This window comes from Staurois parvus, unplaced genomic scaffold, assembly GCF_062004578.1.
Source record: "Staurois parvus isolate SC_StPar_1 unplaced genomic scaffold, SC_StPar_1.0 ptg000023l, whole genome shotgun sequence".
Classification (NCBI taxonomy): domain Eukaryota; kingdom Metazoa; phylum Chordata; class Amphibia; order Anura; family Ranidae; genus Staurois; species Staurois parvus.
In genome coordinates, this window is record NW_028317819.1 from 688639 (window position 1) to 708597 (window position 19959).

Consider the following 19959-nt stretch of genomic DNA (forward strand, 5'->3'; position numbering starts at 1 on the left):
TCTTCTTGCCACTCTTCCACAAAAGCTAGATTTGTGGAGTGCACAACTAATAGTTGTCCTGTGGACAGATTCTCCCACCTGAGCTGTGGATCTCTGAAGCTCCTCCAGAGTTACCATGGACCTCTTGGCTAATTATCTGATTAATGCTCTCCTCGCCTCTCAGTTTAGGTGGACGGCCATGTCTTGATAGGTTTGCAGTTGTGCCATACCCTTTCCATTTTTGGATGATGGATTGAACAGTGCTCCGTGAGATGTTTAAAGCTTGGGATATTTTTTATAACCTAACCCTGCTTTAAACATATCCACAACTTTATCCCTGACCTGTCTGGTGTGTTCCCTGGCCTTCATGATGCTGTTTGTTCACTAGTGTTCTCTAAAAAACCTCTGAGGGCTTCACAGAACAGCTGTGTTTATACTGTGATTAAATTACACACAGTTGGACTCTGTTTACTAACTAGGTGACTGCTGAAAGCAAATGGCTCCATTAGATTTTAGTTAGGGGTATCAGAGTAAAGGGGGCTGAATACAAATGCACACCACACTTTTCAGATATTTATTTGTAAAAAGTTTTGAAAACCATTTATCATTTTCCTACCACTTCACAATTATGTGCCACTTTGTGTTGGTCTATCACATAAAATCCCAGTAAAATACATTTATGTTTTTGGCTGTAACTGTACTCTAATTTACACTAACACCCCCTTGCTTTCAGGGTAACAGATCACCAGGAAGTATGATATCCCCATATTGAATCAATCATTCTATTGTAGGTGTGTGTACATTTTTTTTAGAACCATGACTGCAAATAATGACCTTTTTATCGACACAATTCAAAACCAAAGTGGGTTTCTTGATTAAGTAGGGTAAGCCAGAGCCATATACTTTACTGGTGCTTTACTGCTATTTGCAACATTTGTTCTGAACTTTAAACAACCATAACAAGCCTTTTTACTTGATTGACATTATTTTGTTTAGAATTACTCATTGCGAATTCCCACTAGAAACACAGATACCTTACTCAAAACAGCAAACATTTGATCTTGTGGTTGTCTTCTGACCACGGTGATGTGTCATGTACCTTGGTTGGAGGCTGATTTGACAAGAAGGCTTTCCTTGTGGCTCTGGTCCAAGCACCCTGAATGTGGTGACAGAGGTACAAGATTCAAAGAAGCATGGGTGCCTGTAGCTTGATAGCAGGTGACTGCCAAGGTCAGGGACATAGTCAAGGTGAGCCAGGGACATATACAGTAAGACAGCAGCATAGTCAGGAAGCAGGCTGAGGTCATTACCAGGGAAGCAGTAATAGCAATGTCCAGTAGCAGGCCAAGTTCAGTGCTAGTGAAGCAGGCAGAGAATAGAGACAAGCAGAAGTCAGTATCTAGAAGCCACAGAACAAGGTCAGGAACAAGCTGGGTCAGCAACAGAGGATCAGTCAGCAAAAGCCAGTACACAAACTATGGTGAAGCTGAAAAACAATGATTAGCACACATCAGAATCCCCTTTAAATAGACAAGTTGGCACCAATGCACTTGGAGGTATGTGCCTATGTGCGCAGTCGCACACAAATGCACCTACGTGCCAGTGCAGGCTGGATACTAGCCCAAGCTCATCTGTGTGCTGGTACATATGCACGAGCATTAGCTGCACGGAAATGAACATTAGCTGCGTGAAAAATGAGCATTATCTGCATGAGAATGAGAATTAGCTGCATTAGTTTCCTGACATGATGCTTCCATTTCTACAGTAAGAGAAAAGCATTCTCAAATAAGGAAAGCCATTTCTGGGTCCCTTAGAGTTGTGGGCTGGGTAGTGATTGGAACCTCTGTCATCTCAGCTGCTATGAACCTGCTATATATTAGGAGGTTGCCACCCAGGCCCTCTGTTCTCGATACATGAAACCCCTGCCAGCTCTTTGTGTTAATCTTTATAACTGATCACAGCAATTCATTCATTCATACAAAAGACAAAGATGGATTTGTTTATAGAAGATGGGTTAATTATTTTCTTTTTCAGGATCCGCACACACCCTACCTCCCAGACTCCAGAAAGAAAGAATCTATAGCTTCTGAAACGTCTGTTGTTTCCTCCTATTCCCCTGAAGAAACAGAAGAAGAAAGGAAGAGTGCCTTAGAAAAGAGTATGTAAGTGAGTCCTTTTTGGGGCTTATGGGAAATGGGCTTTTATTCATCTTTCTTCCCAAATTAGTTGATGGCCCTTATAGGTAGAAGCCATTTTTAAACAATGACAGACATTCACTTGCCTCTCCTATCTTAATATGTGTATATGTATTTAGGTAATCTGAATATACATGTTAATGTGCTGGCCAGATTAAAAAAGTTGCAATGTCTGATTAAAGCAGTGGAACTGTGCCTGCATGTACAGCACTTTCCAAAGTTAAATAAGTGAGAAAGGGACTCATATTTTCAGTAATGCCTTTGATGATAGGAATGCTGGGCCATTGGAGATATGGCTAAGTTCATGGATGATAACGTCTGTGGTGAGGAAAAATGCTGGCCCACTGATAAGTCCAAAGGAAAAGAAACATAGACTTGTAAGAAGGCTTTCTCCAGCACCTGACAATAGAAGTGCATTCCGAGGGATGTGACCAATCAGTAGCTGCTTCCTACATTATCAGCTCTTTGATTTAGAGTGGGTCTAGAGTCTGCTTGCAGTGATTACTGAGCTGTTTATGTTTAATGGGTGGTGTCCCTGTAGCAAAACATTACTCATTAATCCAGCAAGTGATGACATTCATGTACTATATCTATTTTAAGTAAAAAGAATGGGGTTTAGCATTCCAGAAATCAGTGCCTTGCCAGTGCCAGTAAACGCTTCAATGTACGTACACATAATTAATGGAATTTAAGATCTACAGTATCTGCATATAAAATAAATTTAGGGTAGGATTTATAAATTTGATTTGTTACTGGAAACATATGGCATGGCTATTTATTGCATTTGTGCATCACTTTATTATCCAATAAAAAACACAGGAAGTCTTAAAACTTTTGGTTTACTGCCGCCTACAGGAGGATTAAACACTGTCAAACAAACGGAAAAAAAACTAAGGGCCAGCCCAGTTATATCCCCTCCCACTACCAGACTGTCGCTGTTTACTTGCTGTTGTTAATATTAACCTGCGGTTTTTTTTTCTACCTTTTTTTTCTTTTAATTTTGTTTCTTCAGTTAGGACTCTTTTTTACATCACTGCTAGAGGTTTCCACTATGATCAGCAGCTATCTGGTACAGCCATTCTCAGCCTGGTTTTTGGACATTACCAGGACCCTCTGGACTGGACATTGAGAGGCTAACCTGAAATTGTTCTTCAGGCACTGGGTTCTACATGGCATGCTTTCCAGTTCTGGTTAAATTATCTGCAGACTTTTTCCAGGTCCAGAGCCGATGACATTGCCTCTGCACTTACTGTGTCTCTGAAGTAAGTCAAGTTGGGCCGAGCACTGAGCACTCTTTCACTGTCATTGGCTGCTGGGCGCTATTATTCCCCATTTAATGCCAGCTTTGCCATGAAAGGGGTTAATAATGTTTGAATGTGTGCTGGTGTCATTCACTGGGTGGAGTGTCTCATGTACTCCAAACTATTTTCTTCTACAACGAATTGAGGAGACATCTCCCCACTGCTGCTCTTGTTGCAAAGAGCTACATGGAACCCTAATCTTTGATCTTTTGCTACTGCTTACCTGCATTGATGTTGGTTCCCTCTGACCATTCAATCCTCCGGTCACTGACCCTTTCCTGCTACCAGCTGTCTAGTTTTAAAAATATTGAGTCCTAACCTTTTACCCTAAGCTAGTATGTTGTCTAAATGCTATGCGACTGCAGCATATTTGATTATAGACATGAGGTACAATTCCGCTGTAATGGGTGCTCTCAGCTAATTTTATGCTAACAGGTCAGGAGCTGCTTGCAGCACACCTACTGGGAATGAAGTCGTGTTGTGTTCTACTAATAAAGTACTTCTTGTCTTCATAGTACTCCTTGGCTTTGTTGAATTTAGCTGGGTCCTCTGCCCTCTTGTCTGAGGTTTTTACTACTGTCATGCATGATATAGTTATTTGTTGAATCTGAGGCCATAGGTGTACTCTGGCAGATTCAGTATCTATTTTGCCAGTGGCTATAGCAGCTTCTGAGCCAGTCTACTGCTATCACTCCCAAATTAACAGAGACCATTTTGGCCATTATTTATACTGTGTGCACCCTGTTTAAAGTAAAGGATCAGCCTGTTGCTTCTACCAGTGCTGTTTCTGACCTTGGGTCTTTCCCTTTCCACCCACTATTCAGTTTTATACGAAGATTGGGATCACCCTGACAGGTTGTTTGCTTCCTCTAAGTTCTTGATGGCCTTATATCTATTTTGGTGAGGATTTTGATGAAAAGTGGTCACTTCCCTCTGGATCCGGCCATATCTTGTCTTATCTAAGTGTGACGGGAGTCACTTTGGGTGGGGGGGCCCATGGAACACAGCCCCCTTTAGAGAGGTGGGGAGACTCCTGTCTCAGCTCCCCATATCCCTCTTATGTGTAAGTCACCCTGTGCCTGTTAGGGGTACAGGGTGGAATGTCCTGATATTGTGTAGACATGTATAGGTGGGGGTTGTTCATTGTTCACTGCCATGTGGCTGCATCCCATTGTTCTATTGTGTGTCTTGCTTGGGAGCAAACTATTATGGGATGTGTTTATGTATTGGCTTGGTGGGGGGTGTTTCCAGCAGTCCTCCCTCCTGATGGGACTGCCTGCTGATGTGTTTCCTGTTACTGAGTGTGTATTTCCCCACCCTGTGTATATATCTTGTATCTATGTTAAAAAAAAAAGCAGTCTATCTCCTGGAATCCTTCAAGTCTGGTGCTGTCTCCTCTTGTATGGTCAGCGGTGGTGTCCGTGGATCTGTGTTCGGACAGGGAAGCGGGAGTCTAACGGAAATACCCTAGTGCAGTCGGGGTCCGGTTCCGTTACACTAAGCAACTAATATTCCAATGAAGATGTGATTTTACTTTGCCAGACCAAGTCTGAGTGGACAAAATCCCTTAAAAGGGATCTAACTTTCAATTCCATTGACCCTCTGTTTGTGGATGCATGTCAGCTATGATGGCTTGCTGGAAGCCTCACTCCTTCTCTCTCACATACATCTACTATCGGTGCATATGCATATTGCAGTTTGGCTAAGATGTTGGACTGAGGAGTCCCTTTCCCCGCCAAGCTTGGCTTCACATCCACCCACAAAGTTTGGCACTCTAAGCCTGCCAAATCCTCAGACAAGCCTTTGAAGGTGTGTCCCCACTTTAAAGAGGGGGATATCTATTGTCCTTTACAGACATTTGAGCTTCGTGCTTTCTAGATGCTTGGATGATGTAGGAGGTGCTTCAGAGCTATAACCTTGAGTTTCATTCCCAGCCCCCTCTGCACTCTCCCTCTTCTACCGTTCATGTGTCTCCTCTAGCATGCATTTGGTACCACAAGCAGACTGATGCCTGAGAAATGCATAACACAGTGCCATCATTCTATCAACAGGTATTGGTGCTTTCTGAAAGAAAAAAAAATGGATTGTGTCAAAAACTGATTTTAGAAACCTATGTAGTGGATGGTACAAGACATACCTATAGGTAGAACATATATTCATCATTACAATGTGACCATGTGTAGATCCACAAAATTTAGGATGTTTTATAAAATGTGATTCTTAAAATAATTGAAAGTAAAAATATTTTTTTTTTATACTTCAATGGTTATTCTAAAACAAAGTTCTATTTTTCTACAATAATGACACCTTAAAGTTCCTAAAGTGATGGTTTTGCATTTTGTAGTATAAAGGTGGGATGTGGTGTACTGATTTCCTGATCTAGTAATAGTTCATGTGGCATCCTGCTGCTTGCTCACTTGCTTTAATGGCATGGCTCTTGAAGCTCGGGTACTAAGCCTATGGGGTTCCTCCACCAAAAGAAAATAGATTGTTCACTTTGCAAGGCAAGTTGCACATTGCATGGGAATTTCCGCAGAGCTTAGGGTATGAGGCAAAGTTCTACTGACTTAAATTATTCAATCATGTGCAAGCAAAAATTTTCTTTTTTTCTTTTCATTGCACATTAAAGGGTATTCTTGGCAAAGTGAAATTTTACCGTATTCACTAAGATCTTGGGAAAATTATCTTGCAAAGTGAACAGACTATCTGCTTTTAGTAAGGATTACTATAATTCTCATTCTAGAACGTCCACTTCATGCAAGGTTCATCACCCCAGGAATTTCTCCGTGGGACAAATCCCCTCCTTCCTGCAGTTGTGTCTGGACCAACGTTTGTTTCTCAGAACCATCTAATGTGAAGTCTCTACTCTTTCCATTCTATTTCAGAGACTGTTTGCTTTTCACTCTTTTATAAAGACCCTTGTGTAGGGGGTTTACCATTTAGTTAACCCTGTCAGTTCCTGTGTGACTCCACAGGATCTGAATTTGTTTCTCTCTGCTTCAGAAGCTGCCATTTGATCCCACTAGAGACATGCCTCTCCCCCCACACAGACACATACTTTCCTTGTAGCTATTTCCTCTTTGAGGCAAGTGTCTGAAGTGGGGCCTTATTTTGCAAAGAACCTTTTTTTGGTTTTTCATAGGGAGAAAGTGGTGTTGAGGCCCAGGGCTTCCTTATTGCCCATGGTAGCCTCTGCCGTTTATTCTAACCAGGACATTGTTCCCCCATCCCTTAGTCTGGCTGGGGTTCATCCATAGGAAAATGCCTTTCATTGTCTGGATGTGGTTCAGACAGTGCAAGTCTATTTTTCAGTCACTTTTTTGTCATTCCTGATGGGCCCCAGGAGGGTGCCCTGTCTTCTCTTGGCACCATTTCTATGGCTCAGACAGACCATCATTTAAACTAATGGTCTCAAGGATCGGGTTCTCCCATTTCGTGTTTAAGTGGAACCTTAGTCAGGCTGGCCCTCTTTTCCAGTATAGTTATGTAAAGCATTAAAATACTGTTTAAAATCCAGTAATACACTGTCTCACCCTGCTGTACACATGCTCAGCAGTTGCTCTCTATTTTTTGGCACTATGTCAAAACTGTAGAGGCCGATCTGTTGATAACCTAAAGATTTCCTTCTGCTCAGGGGCTCTGGGCTTCAGCAGAAAGAAACAAGAATTATGCTGGAGGCAATTTACAGCACACACTAATTTTGGTAGCATAATTATTCATGTGGAATGTATGTTCCTTGCTAAAGGACATTACTTATTATTATTATTATCATTATACAGGATTTATATAGCGCCAACAGTTTGCTCAGTGCTTTCTTTATAAAATTGTTATGGGTAAAGTTCTGTTTTAAGGCTCACTTTGCTAGATCTGTGAATAGATCTGGACTGCTTTTGGTTTTCATGAAAGTTTAGGACTTCCTGTGTCTTCCACAATGGATGCGAAAGAACATAGGATTTTTGTACAGTACAATCTTTTTTCCTGGAATCCATTAAAGGACTGTTTTGTTGCAGAAATGAGGCCTACTGATAATGGGAGGGGTTATACTCTGGGATAGCCTACAGTTTTTGTTTTGCTAGTGTCCAGCCCTCTTGCAGGTGGCAGTATAGCTCAAAGGTTTAGGACTTCTATTGACCCTTCATGGACTCCAGGAAAAGCAATTTATGGTGAGCACAAAAATCCTATTTTTTTAAGGAACAGTTAGAAATGTTACCAGGTTTTATATGTTCTCTTTGAGCCCATTAAGGAAGTTGAACTTTAAATGCTGTCTAGGTTACTTTAGAGGGGATTTCTGTTTTATTTCTATCCTGTCTGAATCCTTTCATCTGGATTGGAGGTGGGGGAAGATTTCTAACATAGGGATGTAGATTGAAAAAACTCCTTACAGAGATTCTAAATATTTCTTACTTACTGTAAATATAACTTTTTTTTATTTTTCCTCTTTTCCCCATTCTTTCTGACTCCTAACAAATACACAGGATATGAGGAGAGATTTCCCAAAACAAAAGTGGCTTTAAAGTGGAAGTGGATATGCCAGAAGAAAGACATAGTCTATTAGAAAAAGTCCCACTATGATTATTATTATTATTATATAGGATTTATGTAGCGCCAGCAGTTTGCTCAGCACTTTACAATATAATGGGAGACAATACAGCAACAATACAGTTCAATACAAGAGGGATAGTAGGGCCCTGTTCCTTGGAGCTTATTAAAATGTTAATGTATGAAAATGTAACATATTATAAAATGATCAACTTAAGTCAGTTAACACAGTGACACTTTTATTGCTTCTGATTTTAAACTTTGTAGTCTAGGCGGCGGGGGGGGGGGTGGCTACAGAGTGGTTGGGTGATGTAGATTTTCTCTGAAAAACACTTAATTGGCGTGACACAGAAAGAAACTCTGCCATCAATTAAGCCTGGTACACGCAGTGAGAATATTGGACGAGCGATCCTCCTTCTTTTTTTTTCTTGTATGCTAGTCTAATATCAAAAATAAAGAGGTTACTAAAGTTATGAAAATTCTTGTATGAGAGAATACAGCTTCGGAAGTGATGTAATGTGTTGTATTACGTAATTGTAATATATTCTTTTGTTTCTGAGCATGCATGGTTTTGCTCTTTCGATTTGTTTCGGATGACTACTGTACTGATTAAAGGAAAATCGTATGATCTGGTACCATACAAAAAAAAATTGTGCTTGTCCATTCGAATAATTTTGGACAAAAGCACTAACAATCAGATTATCGTACGATTGTTTCAAAAGCGGTATTTTTCATCTGATTTTCTGATTGTGTGTACTAGGCTTTACACTGTGTGGGTGTGGGGGAGAGTTGGAAAAGCACTGACGTTACTGGAGAGTTCCACCTCCAAGCATACCTTGTACCATGGTGAAGTTGCGGTAATATTTTTGCTGTGCCACCATTACAGCGTATAGATACAGATTGTGTTGTCTGTGTACATGTAGCTTCATGCAGCTTCATGTAGCTCCAGCTGGTGTTACTTAAATACTTTTAATAAGCAAGGAAGATTTGAAAGAGCAGTAAAATCTTGTAAATTTGCATTTACAATTGATTAAACTAGAAATTATAGGCAAGCGCCACTAAATAGTTTGTGATTAAATGTAGTTTTATTTATACCAACAACATTTCATCCAGATTTCTCCTTTCATCCAATGAATAGTAAGCCCATTTTAAAATGATATATTTTCTTGAAAATGTGCATTCTATTAGTAATTAAGTTACCCTTTTTTCATGTTTATAGTAAAATTGCCTAATAACTGCAATTTCTGTTGTAACGTAACTTTTACTGGTTATAATAGTAAATGAGGTAATAGTGTATATAGAGTTTGCAGTTTTTACAAGCTGTCCTTTACATTAAAGTTCAAAACAATCATTAATATTTAGCCAAATAGCATAATGCTTTGTTCAGACCATTGCATAGAAATCATGGGTTTAAAGCAGCCTTTTTCAACCAGGGTGCCTTCAGATTTCTGCAGGGTTGTCTGGGCAAATTTCCTAAAAATTGGCCAAAAACTGTATACAAGCCAGTGGGTGGCTGAAATCTGCCTTTTAGTTACACAAAACCAATGGTTTTCATTGTGCACCATTATGGTCTTCTAGCTGCTGGTGTTCTAACAACCAATGATGTCACTGGTTAGTAAGGTGCTTGAACAACATCATCCTTGTTTGCCCTCCCCTTCCTCTAATCATCAGCACTGGGATCACATTAGTTGAGTGAGGTATAGAAACTGAAGGGGGAAAGAGAAACACTGGTATACTAGTCAGAACCAGTGTTCAAAGGTGCATTTGTTTTGGAAGAATAAATCACCTCTAACGTTGGGTTTCCTATGTTTGAGGATGTTGCTGCGTTCTGTAAAACTATTTGTTTTCTTTTTTTTACATTTTTAATGGGTGCCTCAAGATTGCACGGAATTTTAAAGGGTTCCTCAAGACTATGCAGAATTTTAAAGGGTGCCTTGACTAAAAAAAAAGTTGAGAAACACTGTTTGGGATCATATTTTTCTTGTTCAAATATAGGGATCATATTTTTCAAAGTATAGAATTCTGGGCAGATGTCTACCACTGAATACTATGGAAAACACATCCAAACTAATGCACACAGTATTGTGGTAGTACACTGGAGAACTCAGTTCATATCCGTCCTTAAGGCTATTCTGTTACCAAATGGAAGCAGGAGTTTTAATTGTTCTCTTTCCAGTGCTAATGTGTTTACAAACCTTGGAAAATCCAGGATTGCTTTCCCTTCTGAAAACTGACCTTGTGAACAGCAATTGTAATATCAATCCAGTAGTTACAGTATATATTTATTAATAACTACTTCTACTTTTTCTACACCGTACAGGTATGTTCTAATGGAGTTAGTAGAAACTGAGAAGATGTATGTGGAAGACTTGGGCCAAATAGTAGAGGTAACACTGTATATTCTTTTTTAAAAAGCAAACTATATTGGTTTGGGTTTTGTTTATTATAATGTTTTCTATGTACAGTAAGTTGCACAGTATACATAGTATGCCAGGCTATGCAGTCAATGTAAAGAATAAACTAAATTAAATGTCATTGTTAAATGCTCTAGACTAGAGCATGCTAAAAAAAAATGAAAGAAGATGTCTGAGTAATTTCTCTTGGTAGGACCTCTGTGTTACTTGGGTTTCATTCACATATATAGTTTTCCTTTTCTAAAACAGATTCTATAGTCAGCATTATTTGAAAAGTCTACAAAAAAAGAAATTAAGATCTTGGATTTTTTTTATGTCAGAGCTATATTGGGAAAGAAAGATTACTTCTATTATAGCGGTTATGTTTAGGCCTTAAATTTGTCAGTTATGTATTTATTTTATGCAGTGAGTTCATTACAGCCTGAAAAGTTCATTGTGAGGATACTTATTACCCGTCACAAAGAGAAATAAACAGAACCCAGCTGATATAACACAAGCAGGAAATTGTGCTTCTTAGGCTGAGGGAGTTCAGAAATACTGAGGAGGAACTTGTACAACTCAGGTCCTCTGGGATATGTGTATCCTCATGCTGGTAAAGGGGTATTGGTGAGCCTTTGTTCCCAAGTCACGCTCTCATCGGCTAGGTCAGTCTTAACACGAAACATTAGAGGGTGCTTCTCCTACACGGCCGTATCAAAGCCAGTTCATTAATGAGGGATCATCATCTGAAATAACAGTGACTAATAGCGTAATGGCTCTCAGGCTCCCATTAAGTCATATTTTTATCCTCTGTAAGTGTAAAACAGCAGTATCATCAATGTGCTGTTTACTATATGTACTCTAATTACATCAATATGTTTTCTGAGAACGCAGCAGTGCGTCAAAGGCAATGTTTAACAATCACTGGACAGTATTATTATACAGTAATATGTATCTGGTCTTATTTCACTCTCATCTCCTGTTGGTTACTGAAGACCTGTCTGAAAATGATAGGATCATCATATTGCAGTAATGGCTACCTGTCGTTAGGCTAAGTAATATGACAAGATGATGGAGCATCACTTTTTCAAAGAGAGCCTTAACTGTCCTTTTTCTGTATATTTGGCTTAAAGGATGACTGTACTTTAACCCTTTCACTGCCCAAACATATATTTTATAAAAGCAGACACCCTAGAGAATAACGTAGTGGTAGTTCCCATTTCTTATATCACACATTCTTAACACAGCAGTTTATGAAACATAAAATCTCCATTAAAAATACACTTATGTTTTAGGGCACACAGTTCATTATATTGTTATTTTTTGGTAAAATATAAAAGATGATGTTGCACTAAGTAAATAGATACCCAACATTTTAAAGGCCCCTACAGGTAATCAGTTTAGAGTTAATTGTGAATAATATTCCTAGAATTATTGATCGCAATTGATGTTTTTTTGTGTAGGTGCCCCCAATATGTTCAATTACCTATGCGCATGTATGTGGGGGGGTTTAAACATTTTTGGGGGGGGGGTTTAAGTGCTTGGGTGGAACTTCAATTTTTACACCTTTTTTCCACAAAACTTTACTGTTCACCACATAGGGGACAAAAAGTCCCCTACGTGATTTTTTTTTTTTAGTGTCAGGTTCTCTTTGATGGGCCATCAGGGGTTTAAAAGACCCCTGATCTCACCTGCCCTCCATTGAAGCTAATGGAGTGCAGATCACATTTCATTAGCTTTTTCCACAGCCATACTGACTGGCGATAGTGACACTGGGACCTGGAAGTGACATTTTACATGTTACTTTCAGGTCATTAGCAGAAAGGGCAGATCAGCAAATAGACATTCGCTAATGAAATTGCAGCTTTGAGGAGCTTGGAGAGGAGGCTGCGGGGACCTGGTAACACAGATAGAAGGAGCCTACAAGACCAAGGAATATGTTAAGAACTACTTGTTATCTCTGTACCCCCCAGAATTACTTGGAATTACTTGTAATCCCTGTACCCTGCAGAGTAAATGTGCACTCACACTGGGTATGATTTAATCGAAACCTGCCTTAGCTTTGCTGTCCACCCCCCCCCCCCCCCCCCACACACACACACCTGATGGTCTGCACTTACATTGTGCTTTAAATTAAGTGTTTCTAGACACACTTGCGTCATCCAGACCACAGTGATCCCTGGTTCTGTGCTCACACTGAAATGTGATTCTGTATAATGTACTTGTATGAAAAAAATATATTTTTCTTTGTATTGCTTTTTTATGTGAAATCCCTGGTCTTCCTGACAGCCCCCCTGCTTACCTATTAAAAACTAACCACACTAAACAGGAAAACACACCATGGGCAATTATCTAGGTGTGCTGGGAAATCAGCCTGCTCTCCTTCAACGATCAGACTTGTCCTGACACTCCCCACCCCGCACAGCCTTTCGCTAGGAAAACCAGTTTTTCTGCGGTTTCTCCTCCCCCAGCTCTTGTGCAGCTGAGAACAGAGGGTATGTGATCACTTATATAAAAGGGGAAAAATGTAATGTTTATTACATTTAGAATGCAAGTGTCCAATCCAAACGCACACCTTCCTGTGTTAAAAATGGCTGTGTGTATAAATAAGTGCTGCAGCAACTGTCGGCTGGAAACAAACAGCATCAGCAAGGGAGAATGTCACCAGCACACCGAGGATCACCAATCTTGGTCCAAAAGTTTTAATGAATGATCACATAGTTACAGCAAGGCAACATTTAGGAGTCTTGCAGGATCCCTCCATCAGGCATGTGACCCATATTGGTGATCCTCGGTGTGCTGGTGACATTATTTCTTGCTAATTCCTCCATTCACACACGTGATGTGGATGGAGGAATCCTCCACGCTGAGCTATTGAGACTTCCCAGCTCTCAGAACACACTGATATGTGCTTCCGGCTATTGCCTGCAGCACTGCTTGAGCAGAGAAAATCATTCAGGGCAGTTGTACAGAAGTCAATCAGTAGATCGACTTCCATAAAACCTCCCTGCCCATACATGGAACTAAATGTGTCCAGTGCCTGCTGAGCTGCAAAATAGAACAGGGTGCCCCCTCCAGGCTGGGCACATGGCTGTCAGACACAGCTAGCAAAGAAACAGAAATAGGCTGTTTTCACAGCTGTGGTTTTTCTGGCTTCCAGCACTTGCCTAAGCCTGGGTTCACACTGATGTCACATGCCTGATGAAGGGGTCCTGTGAGACTCCGAAACGTTGTCTTGCTGTAACTATGTGATCGTTCATTAAAACTTTTGGACCCATATTGGTGATTCTTGGTGAGCTTGTGACATTCTCCCTTGTTTATTACATCTAGACACAAATGTTTTGCCTTTCATTTCCATTTTAAGCTGAATGGGTTGTTCTACAAGGTGAGGATTTACAATCACTTTAACTGTTCCTGAGCATGGTTTGGAGCACTCATTACACAAACCAAAGAACCAAGGGGGTGAACCTTACCTAAGTACAGGTAAAACTGCCATTGTGAGTGCATTTCACTTTTCAGCGTGGAGAACCCTACTCCAAGGGTATTGTTTTCAAGCCTTAACACAAATATAAACTCTTTAATGTCAGTTTGGAGTTGAAAGTGTTACTAGACACACAACAGTAAAATCAGTCTGTCTAAGCAATTAAGCATGCCTGTTATACTCACTGTGGAACCTTAGGGGTTAATACTCTGCATTGTGTAAAAAGGCTGTTTGATCCTGTCTTCTTTGATCCTCTTCTTCTTTTATTGTCCCCAGTCCATCTACTGATGGTACAGAGCTTCTGTGGCAAATCTGCACATGCTCTGTTTGTTGTGTATTGCTAGAGCATTTTTGGGGGGGGGAGGGTGCATGTGATCAGCACAGGGCCAATCAGCGCTGTCCAGACAGAGGGTGAGGGGTCATGCAGCCTCATAGGACAGTTAGAGGAGAATGAAAACTCCTCCTACAACATTATCCAGTGCTTGGCCAGACACTGATAGAAGTCACAAGACTGCTATATACTGCTGATGAAAAAAGGTATTTAGAAGTTTATATTTACTAAAATAATTGCATTTCCATGTAGTGTGTACTGTGGGAGAACAGATATAGTGAATGCCGGGTCCTGGGTTTAGTAACACTTTAAGTGATACGATTTATTGTATTATCTAAATTAAACTATTAAATATGCAAGCTTTCAGGATGCCTTAAATCCTTTCTTCGGGTTACAATTCTGAAAATTGTTCTGAAACCTACACTTGTGTAGTATTGGCTATCCTGAAGGTTTAGGCTATAAAGAGATTAGAGTTTAGATGTTATCGGAATAATGAACTCAGAAATAAGATGTTCAGGCACAATCCTCACCTCAGATGTCCTTTTGAAATGTTCATTAATGACTTTCTGCATTAATCAATGGCTTACATAGTATAGTATTCTACTACTGCAATGAAAAACACAAAATAACTGACTACATACTTGCATAATGCAGATGGAGCTCCTCCATTTCCATTTGTTTCCTTTATAACTTTGTTGTAAGAAGTATTTTGTTAGTGGAGCTCAATAGCTCAAGACACATTTTTTTGAATACAGGTACCTCAACTGCATTGCTGAAACACGAATTACTCATCCAGACACATGGGGGTTTATTTACTAAAGCTGGAGAGTCCAAAATCAGACTCCCTTCTGCATAGAAACCAATCAGCTTCCAGGTTTCATTGCCAAAGCTTCATTGAACAAGCTGAGGTTAGAAGCTGATTGGTTTCTATGCAGAAGGGAGTCTGATTTTGGACTCTCCAGCTTTAGTAAATAAACCCCATGATGTCCCCTTCAAAACATGCACTATTGGTGGGTTTAAGGACAGGTGTGGGAAGGATAAATTGAACCCAAAAAAAAATTAATTATACAGTTATATAAGTTACAATCACATAGAAAAACAGAAAATGTTATTACCTTCCCATATAGTTCCTTTTCAGTCCATTCTCATGGCTTCATTTTATACAGTCTGAAAAAGTGTTCCCCCTTTACTGCAACAAATTCAGATACTAAATGCCTTTGTCAGAATCAATTACAAAATAAATATAGAAATGTACCATGAAATAATGAGGGATAAAACTGTTGGACCTGCCTGCAAGCACTTACAAGATCTAATGAAGAACAAGTGGTTATTTTGTACTAAGGACCATCCGTGTTTAATTAAACTTCACCATCATTTTAATTTATTTAACATTACACAGGGCTCCGGTTCATCGAAAACACTTAATTAAAATTGGTTGATTAAATAGAGTTTGATTACAATGAATGGAATGGAATATGTTTTAAAGAAGAATGTCTGTCTAATAAAGAATCTAGATGTTTTAAAAGGTTTGAAATGACTATGAACCCTTTTTGCTTGTATTTCTTGTAATGGCAGAGAATCTAATATTTATCCTAGAATTGTACACCCTATAACTAACCCATAACTTACAGTACATAGAAGGGAGCTGTATCATAGACTGAGCATTTTTTATCTTGGTCCATACCAGCTTAGATATGGTATGTTGATTCAGAGAACCATTTACAGAATACAAGGCATTTTGCGAATAGACAAGGGGGAGTGTGGATAAAAAGTGCGGATGTGTTTAACCTGACTAGCTATGTAACCATGTAACAATACTGTCTCCCTATACAAGAGCCGTAGGTCTCATAACCACAGCTTGCTAAAAGTACAGTGCGATTGTACATGAATGAAAGTGTACATTTTACATTACACAGAAGTGATCCAGACATGGCATAAACCTTAGCTGCGTCACCTTTTTTCCAGCAGATATGACCAAAATATCTGCCTGGAGTTCCCCTTTAATGTCTATTAGGTGATTTGCTATATGCAGCACAGCCTGCAGACTTCAGTGACCATGCCAGATCCAATCAGTTAGCAAACTGTACATATTATATTTATTGTTCATTAACACTTTATAATTCTGTGAAAGACACATGGTACATATTGAACGTTAGTACTGTATAGTGTATTACATTGAACATGTCAACTTTTTCCACAGGGTTACATGGCAACCATGACTGCTCAAGGAGTTCCCGAGGACATGAAGGGAAAAGACAAAATTGTCTTCGGAAACATACACCAGATATTTGACTGGCACAAAGAGTAAGTGGCATGATCTTGTAGATCTACAATATTACAAATTATTATCCATTTACAGTCATGTTAATGTCAGGGGAATTGCAGCATGTCTCCTGCATACAATGTATGTATTCATATTATGTACGCCTTTGCATCTGTTGAAGTGAAGACACTTTTACTGGTGTGAAGTTTAGTATACACACTGGCTTTAAACGTCTTTAACAAAAAGCTATGCTGTCTCAGTTGCATTCAGGGCCAGTGGAATGCATTACTAAAAGAAACAATGCTTTAAAAGCAAAGTTCACCTTTTCTAGAAGGTAGCCTATGCATTAAAGGGGCCCAAAAGATATAAACAAGCTGTGCAAGTTTGTAAAATGTTCATTTATTTTAACATTATGCTTGTAGGCAGGGCCGGTGCTAGACTTTTTTGTGCCCTAGGCAAGATCAGATACCCCCCCCCCCCGCAATAATAAATATATGATTTTAAAAACAGTTGAAAATATTAACTCATCAAAACATGAAACAGCTAAATTTATTTAAACATGAAACTGCTTAATTTGCAAAATTAGTGCCATAAGATGCCACCAGCACCAATATTAAAGACAAAATATGTATTAACCAAATATAAGTTAACTGTATTAACCAATCAGACAGAGAAACAAAAAAAAAAAAAAAGAGTCAAGAGTTGCAAAACTCCACAGTGATCATCAGCCGCCAGTTGGCTTGCAGTAAAGGACTGAGTCTGAGATGAACACTGGAAGGAGCTACACTGGCCCCAGACACCTGGCATCTTCCTCTGTCCTTTCTTCCTCCCCCTCTGCCGCCCCTCTCCTCAGCTAAAGGATCACTCAAGATGTGGCAGTGTCCCACATGATCAATCAGCATCCGCTCTCCGCACCCCAATCATTGTCCGCCTGCCTTCACCTCCTGTCACCTCCTTGACCCTCCATCCTCCTAGGCTTAGCTCACCTCTGATGTGTCCTGCCAGGGTGCGGAGTCCAGGCTGCAGCTCTCAGTGAGGACAGGCAGCCTCCCAGCACTACACTGCTTCCCTCTCATACACACCGGGCTCCAATCATCCTACTCACATAGGGCTAACCCTGCAACCGAAGCACACCCCGCCTATTGATTAGCTCTAGCTGTGTAAAAGAAGGCGGAGCCAGTGCTGGACACACACCATTCGCTCACTAGTGGGCTCCCTGTTACAGCTTGAAGATCGTGTGTGCCAGTGTATGTACCGGAGATGTACAGACCGCTGACCACCCTGGGTCCTGGGTTAATGTCATCACTTCACTGCTACCTTTAATACTGTTATATTTATATATATATATATATATATATATATATATACTAAATGCTCATGTGTGTGGACAGGCTGTGAGACAATTGTACAGAGTAAATATACCCCTCCCTCGTCATTCCCTGGGTATGAGAAGAGGGGGACTCTGGAGAGAAATGAAGAATTCATACAAGAGGTCCATAGACCACATGGAGAGAGTGCAGGCCTGTGCTGCACACAGGTGCCCCTAGGTGGCAGTGCACCCTAGGTGGCTGCCTAGTGTGCCTAGTGGAAGCATCGGCCTTGCTTGTAGGCTGTTTAGGTCCCCCTGTAATGCTGGGACTAAGTGTCCAGTGGCTTTCACATCCTAGCAGCAAGGTATTTGGGTGGTTGGGGGTGCCAACTTACATAACTTACCTACAGGTATGACAATAAAAATTAAGAACATTTTACAAAGCTGCACAGTTTTTTTTAAATCTGCTTGGCCCCTCGACTGCATAGGCTATTTTTTTGACTTAGGCCCCGTACACACAATGAGAATATCTGGCGAATGATCATCTGGGGTTTTTTTTTGGTATATCAAAAGTGAAGAGGTTACTAAAGTTACAAAAATTCTTGTACGACGGAATAAAAATTCAAAAGTGATGGAATGTATTGTATTTTTGGACGAAAACTGTATTAATTAAACGAAAATCATACAATCTGATATCATACGAAAAAAAATTTGTGCTTGTCTCTTCGAATAATTTCGGACAAAAGCTCTGTACTAATGATCAGATTATCGTACGATCGCCTTGAAAGTGGTATCTTTCATACAGTTTTCTGATTGTGTGTTACAGGCTTAAGTCTTTAAAGCATTGCTACTGTAAGTAATGCATTCCACTGGTCCTGAGTGTGATTGAGACAGCATGGCCTTTTTGTTAAAGACATTTAAAACCAATGTATATACTGAAGCTGGAACATGCAGGTGTATGATATGAAATATATCTCTCATTCAGGAGAATAATATAATGGGGCTAGTTATTTAAACTGTAACTATAGGAAAAATTAAAAATGACATACTGAATATGAAACAGTCTCTCAATTGCATTAGCAAATCAATTTTTGTTTTTCTCCCCTCTCTCACCCCTATAATATAGTTTATTACCTGTGGATCCTACCAGTAGTTCCATTTATGATTCTGCTTCCCTTACCAGGCCAAGTGGTCCAGCAATAGTGGCAGTTATAGGGTTGATAAAAAACAATTTGCACACTCAGGGGCTTACAACTGCCCATTCTTATTCCTAAGGCTTCAAGCCTAAATCCACCTGAAAAAAAATATACAAAATAAGGTCAAGGGATATTACTTATCTTCAATGTAATGTGTTCCTTGTGCTTCTCCACGCCTGCTGCTGTACTATTCTAGTGTGGTGGGGGTTAATAGACCTAAGGGGCTGTCACAGGGTCTCATTAAAGTGGTTCTAAGACCTCAATGTTTTTTACTTCACTGCATGCTATACATTAAGATCTGTGTCTCAGACTCCCCCCTCACCTCCCTTATACTTACCTGAGCCCCATCACGATCCAGCTCTGTGCATGAGAGCTGTGGCTCTCCTGGCTTTGTCCCTCCTCGCTGGGCAGATTGATATCAGTGGGAGCCATCAACTTCAGTTACGAGGGGGTGGGGCCAAGTCCGCTATCTATGTCAATGGACACAGCAGCAGGACTTGGAAGAGAGCCCGCACGAGTGCCCCATGGGAATCAGCTTCCTTTTGGGGGCACCAGCAGGAGAGGAGGAGGCAGGGACACTGGCGGAGGACCCGAAAAGTGGAGGATCAGGGCAAATTGCACAGAGCAGGTAAGTATAGACATTGTTATTTTAAAAAAATTCTTTACAACCACTTTAAGCACGCTCGACTATGCCCTCCCACTCCTACATTCATAGAAGCTGTACTAGAGCTTTAATGAATGAAACAGCATCTGTGAATGGAGGATGGTGGACGATTGATTGAAAGGCTCATCCCCTTCATTCATAGATCCTGTTTCATTCATAAAAGCTGTAGTATGGTTTCTATGAATAGAAGAAATGGGGGGAAAGGAGCGAGCATAGTCAAGCACTCTTGATAAGAGCCTGTGACAGCTCCTCAGTTCTATTGCCCCCACCGCACCAGAAGGTCACAGCAACTGGAGTTGGGGATACAT

At 40.2% G+C, this 19959-nt stretch overlaps 1 protein-coding gene across 3 annotated transcripts in view; it reads left to right on the forward strand.

Annotated features, from left to right (window-relative positions):
* The window catches only part of ARHGEF25 (Rho guanine nucleotide exchange factor 25), a 429432-nt gene that overhangs the window by 368320 nt on the left and 41153 nt on the right, over nucleotides 1-19959 (forward strand). For all 3 annotated transcript variants that reach the window (XM_089692599.1, XM_089692601.1, XM_089692606.1), the window contains 3 exons: nucleotides 2014-2141; nucleotides 10335-10401; nucleotides 16420-16523. In XM_089692599.1, the coding sequence (XP_089548725.1) occupies nucleotides 2014-2141; nucleotides 10335-10401; nucleotides 16420-16523 (299 nt within the window). The remainder of the gene's footprint in view (nucleotides 1-2013; nucleotides 2142-10334; nucleotides 10402-16419; nucleotides 16524-19959) is intronic.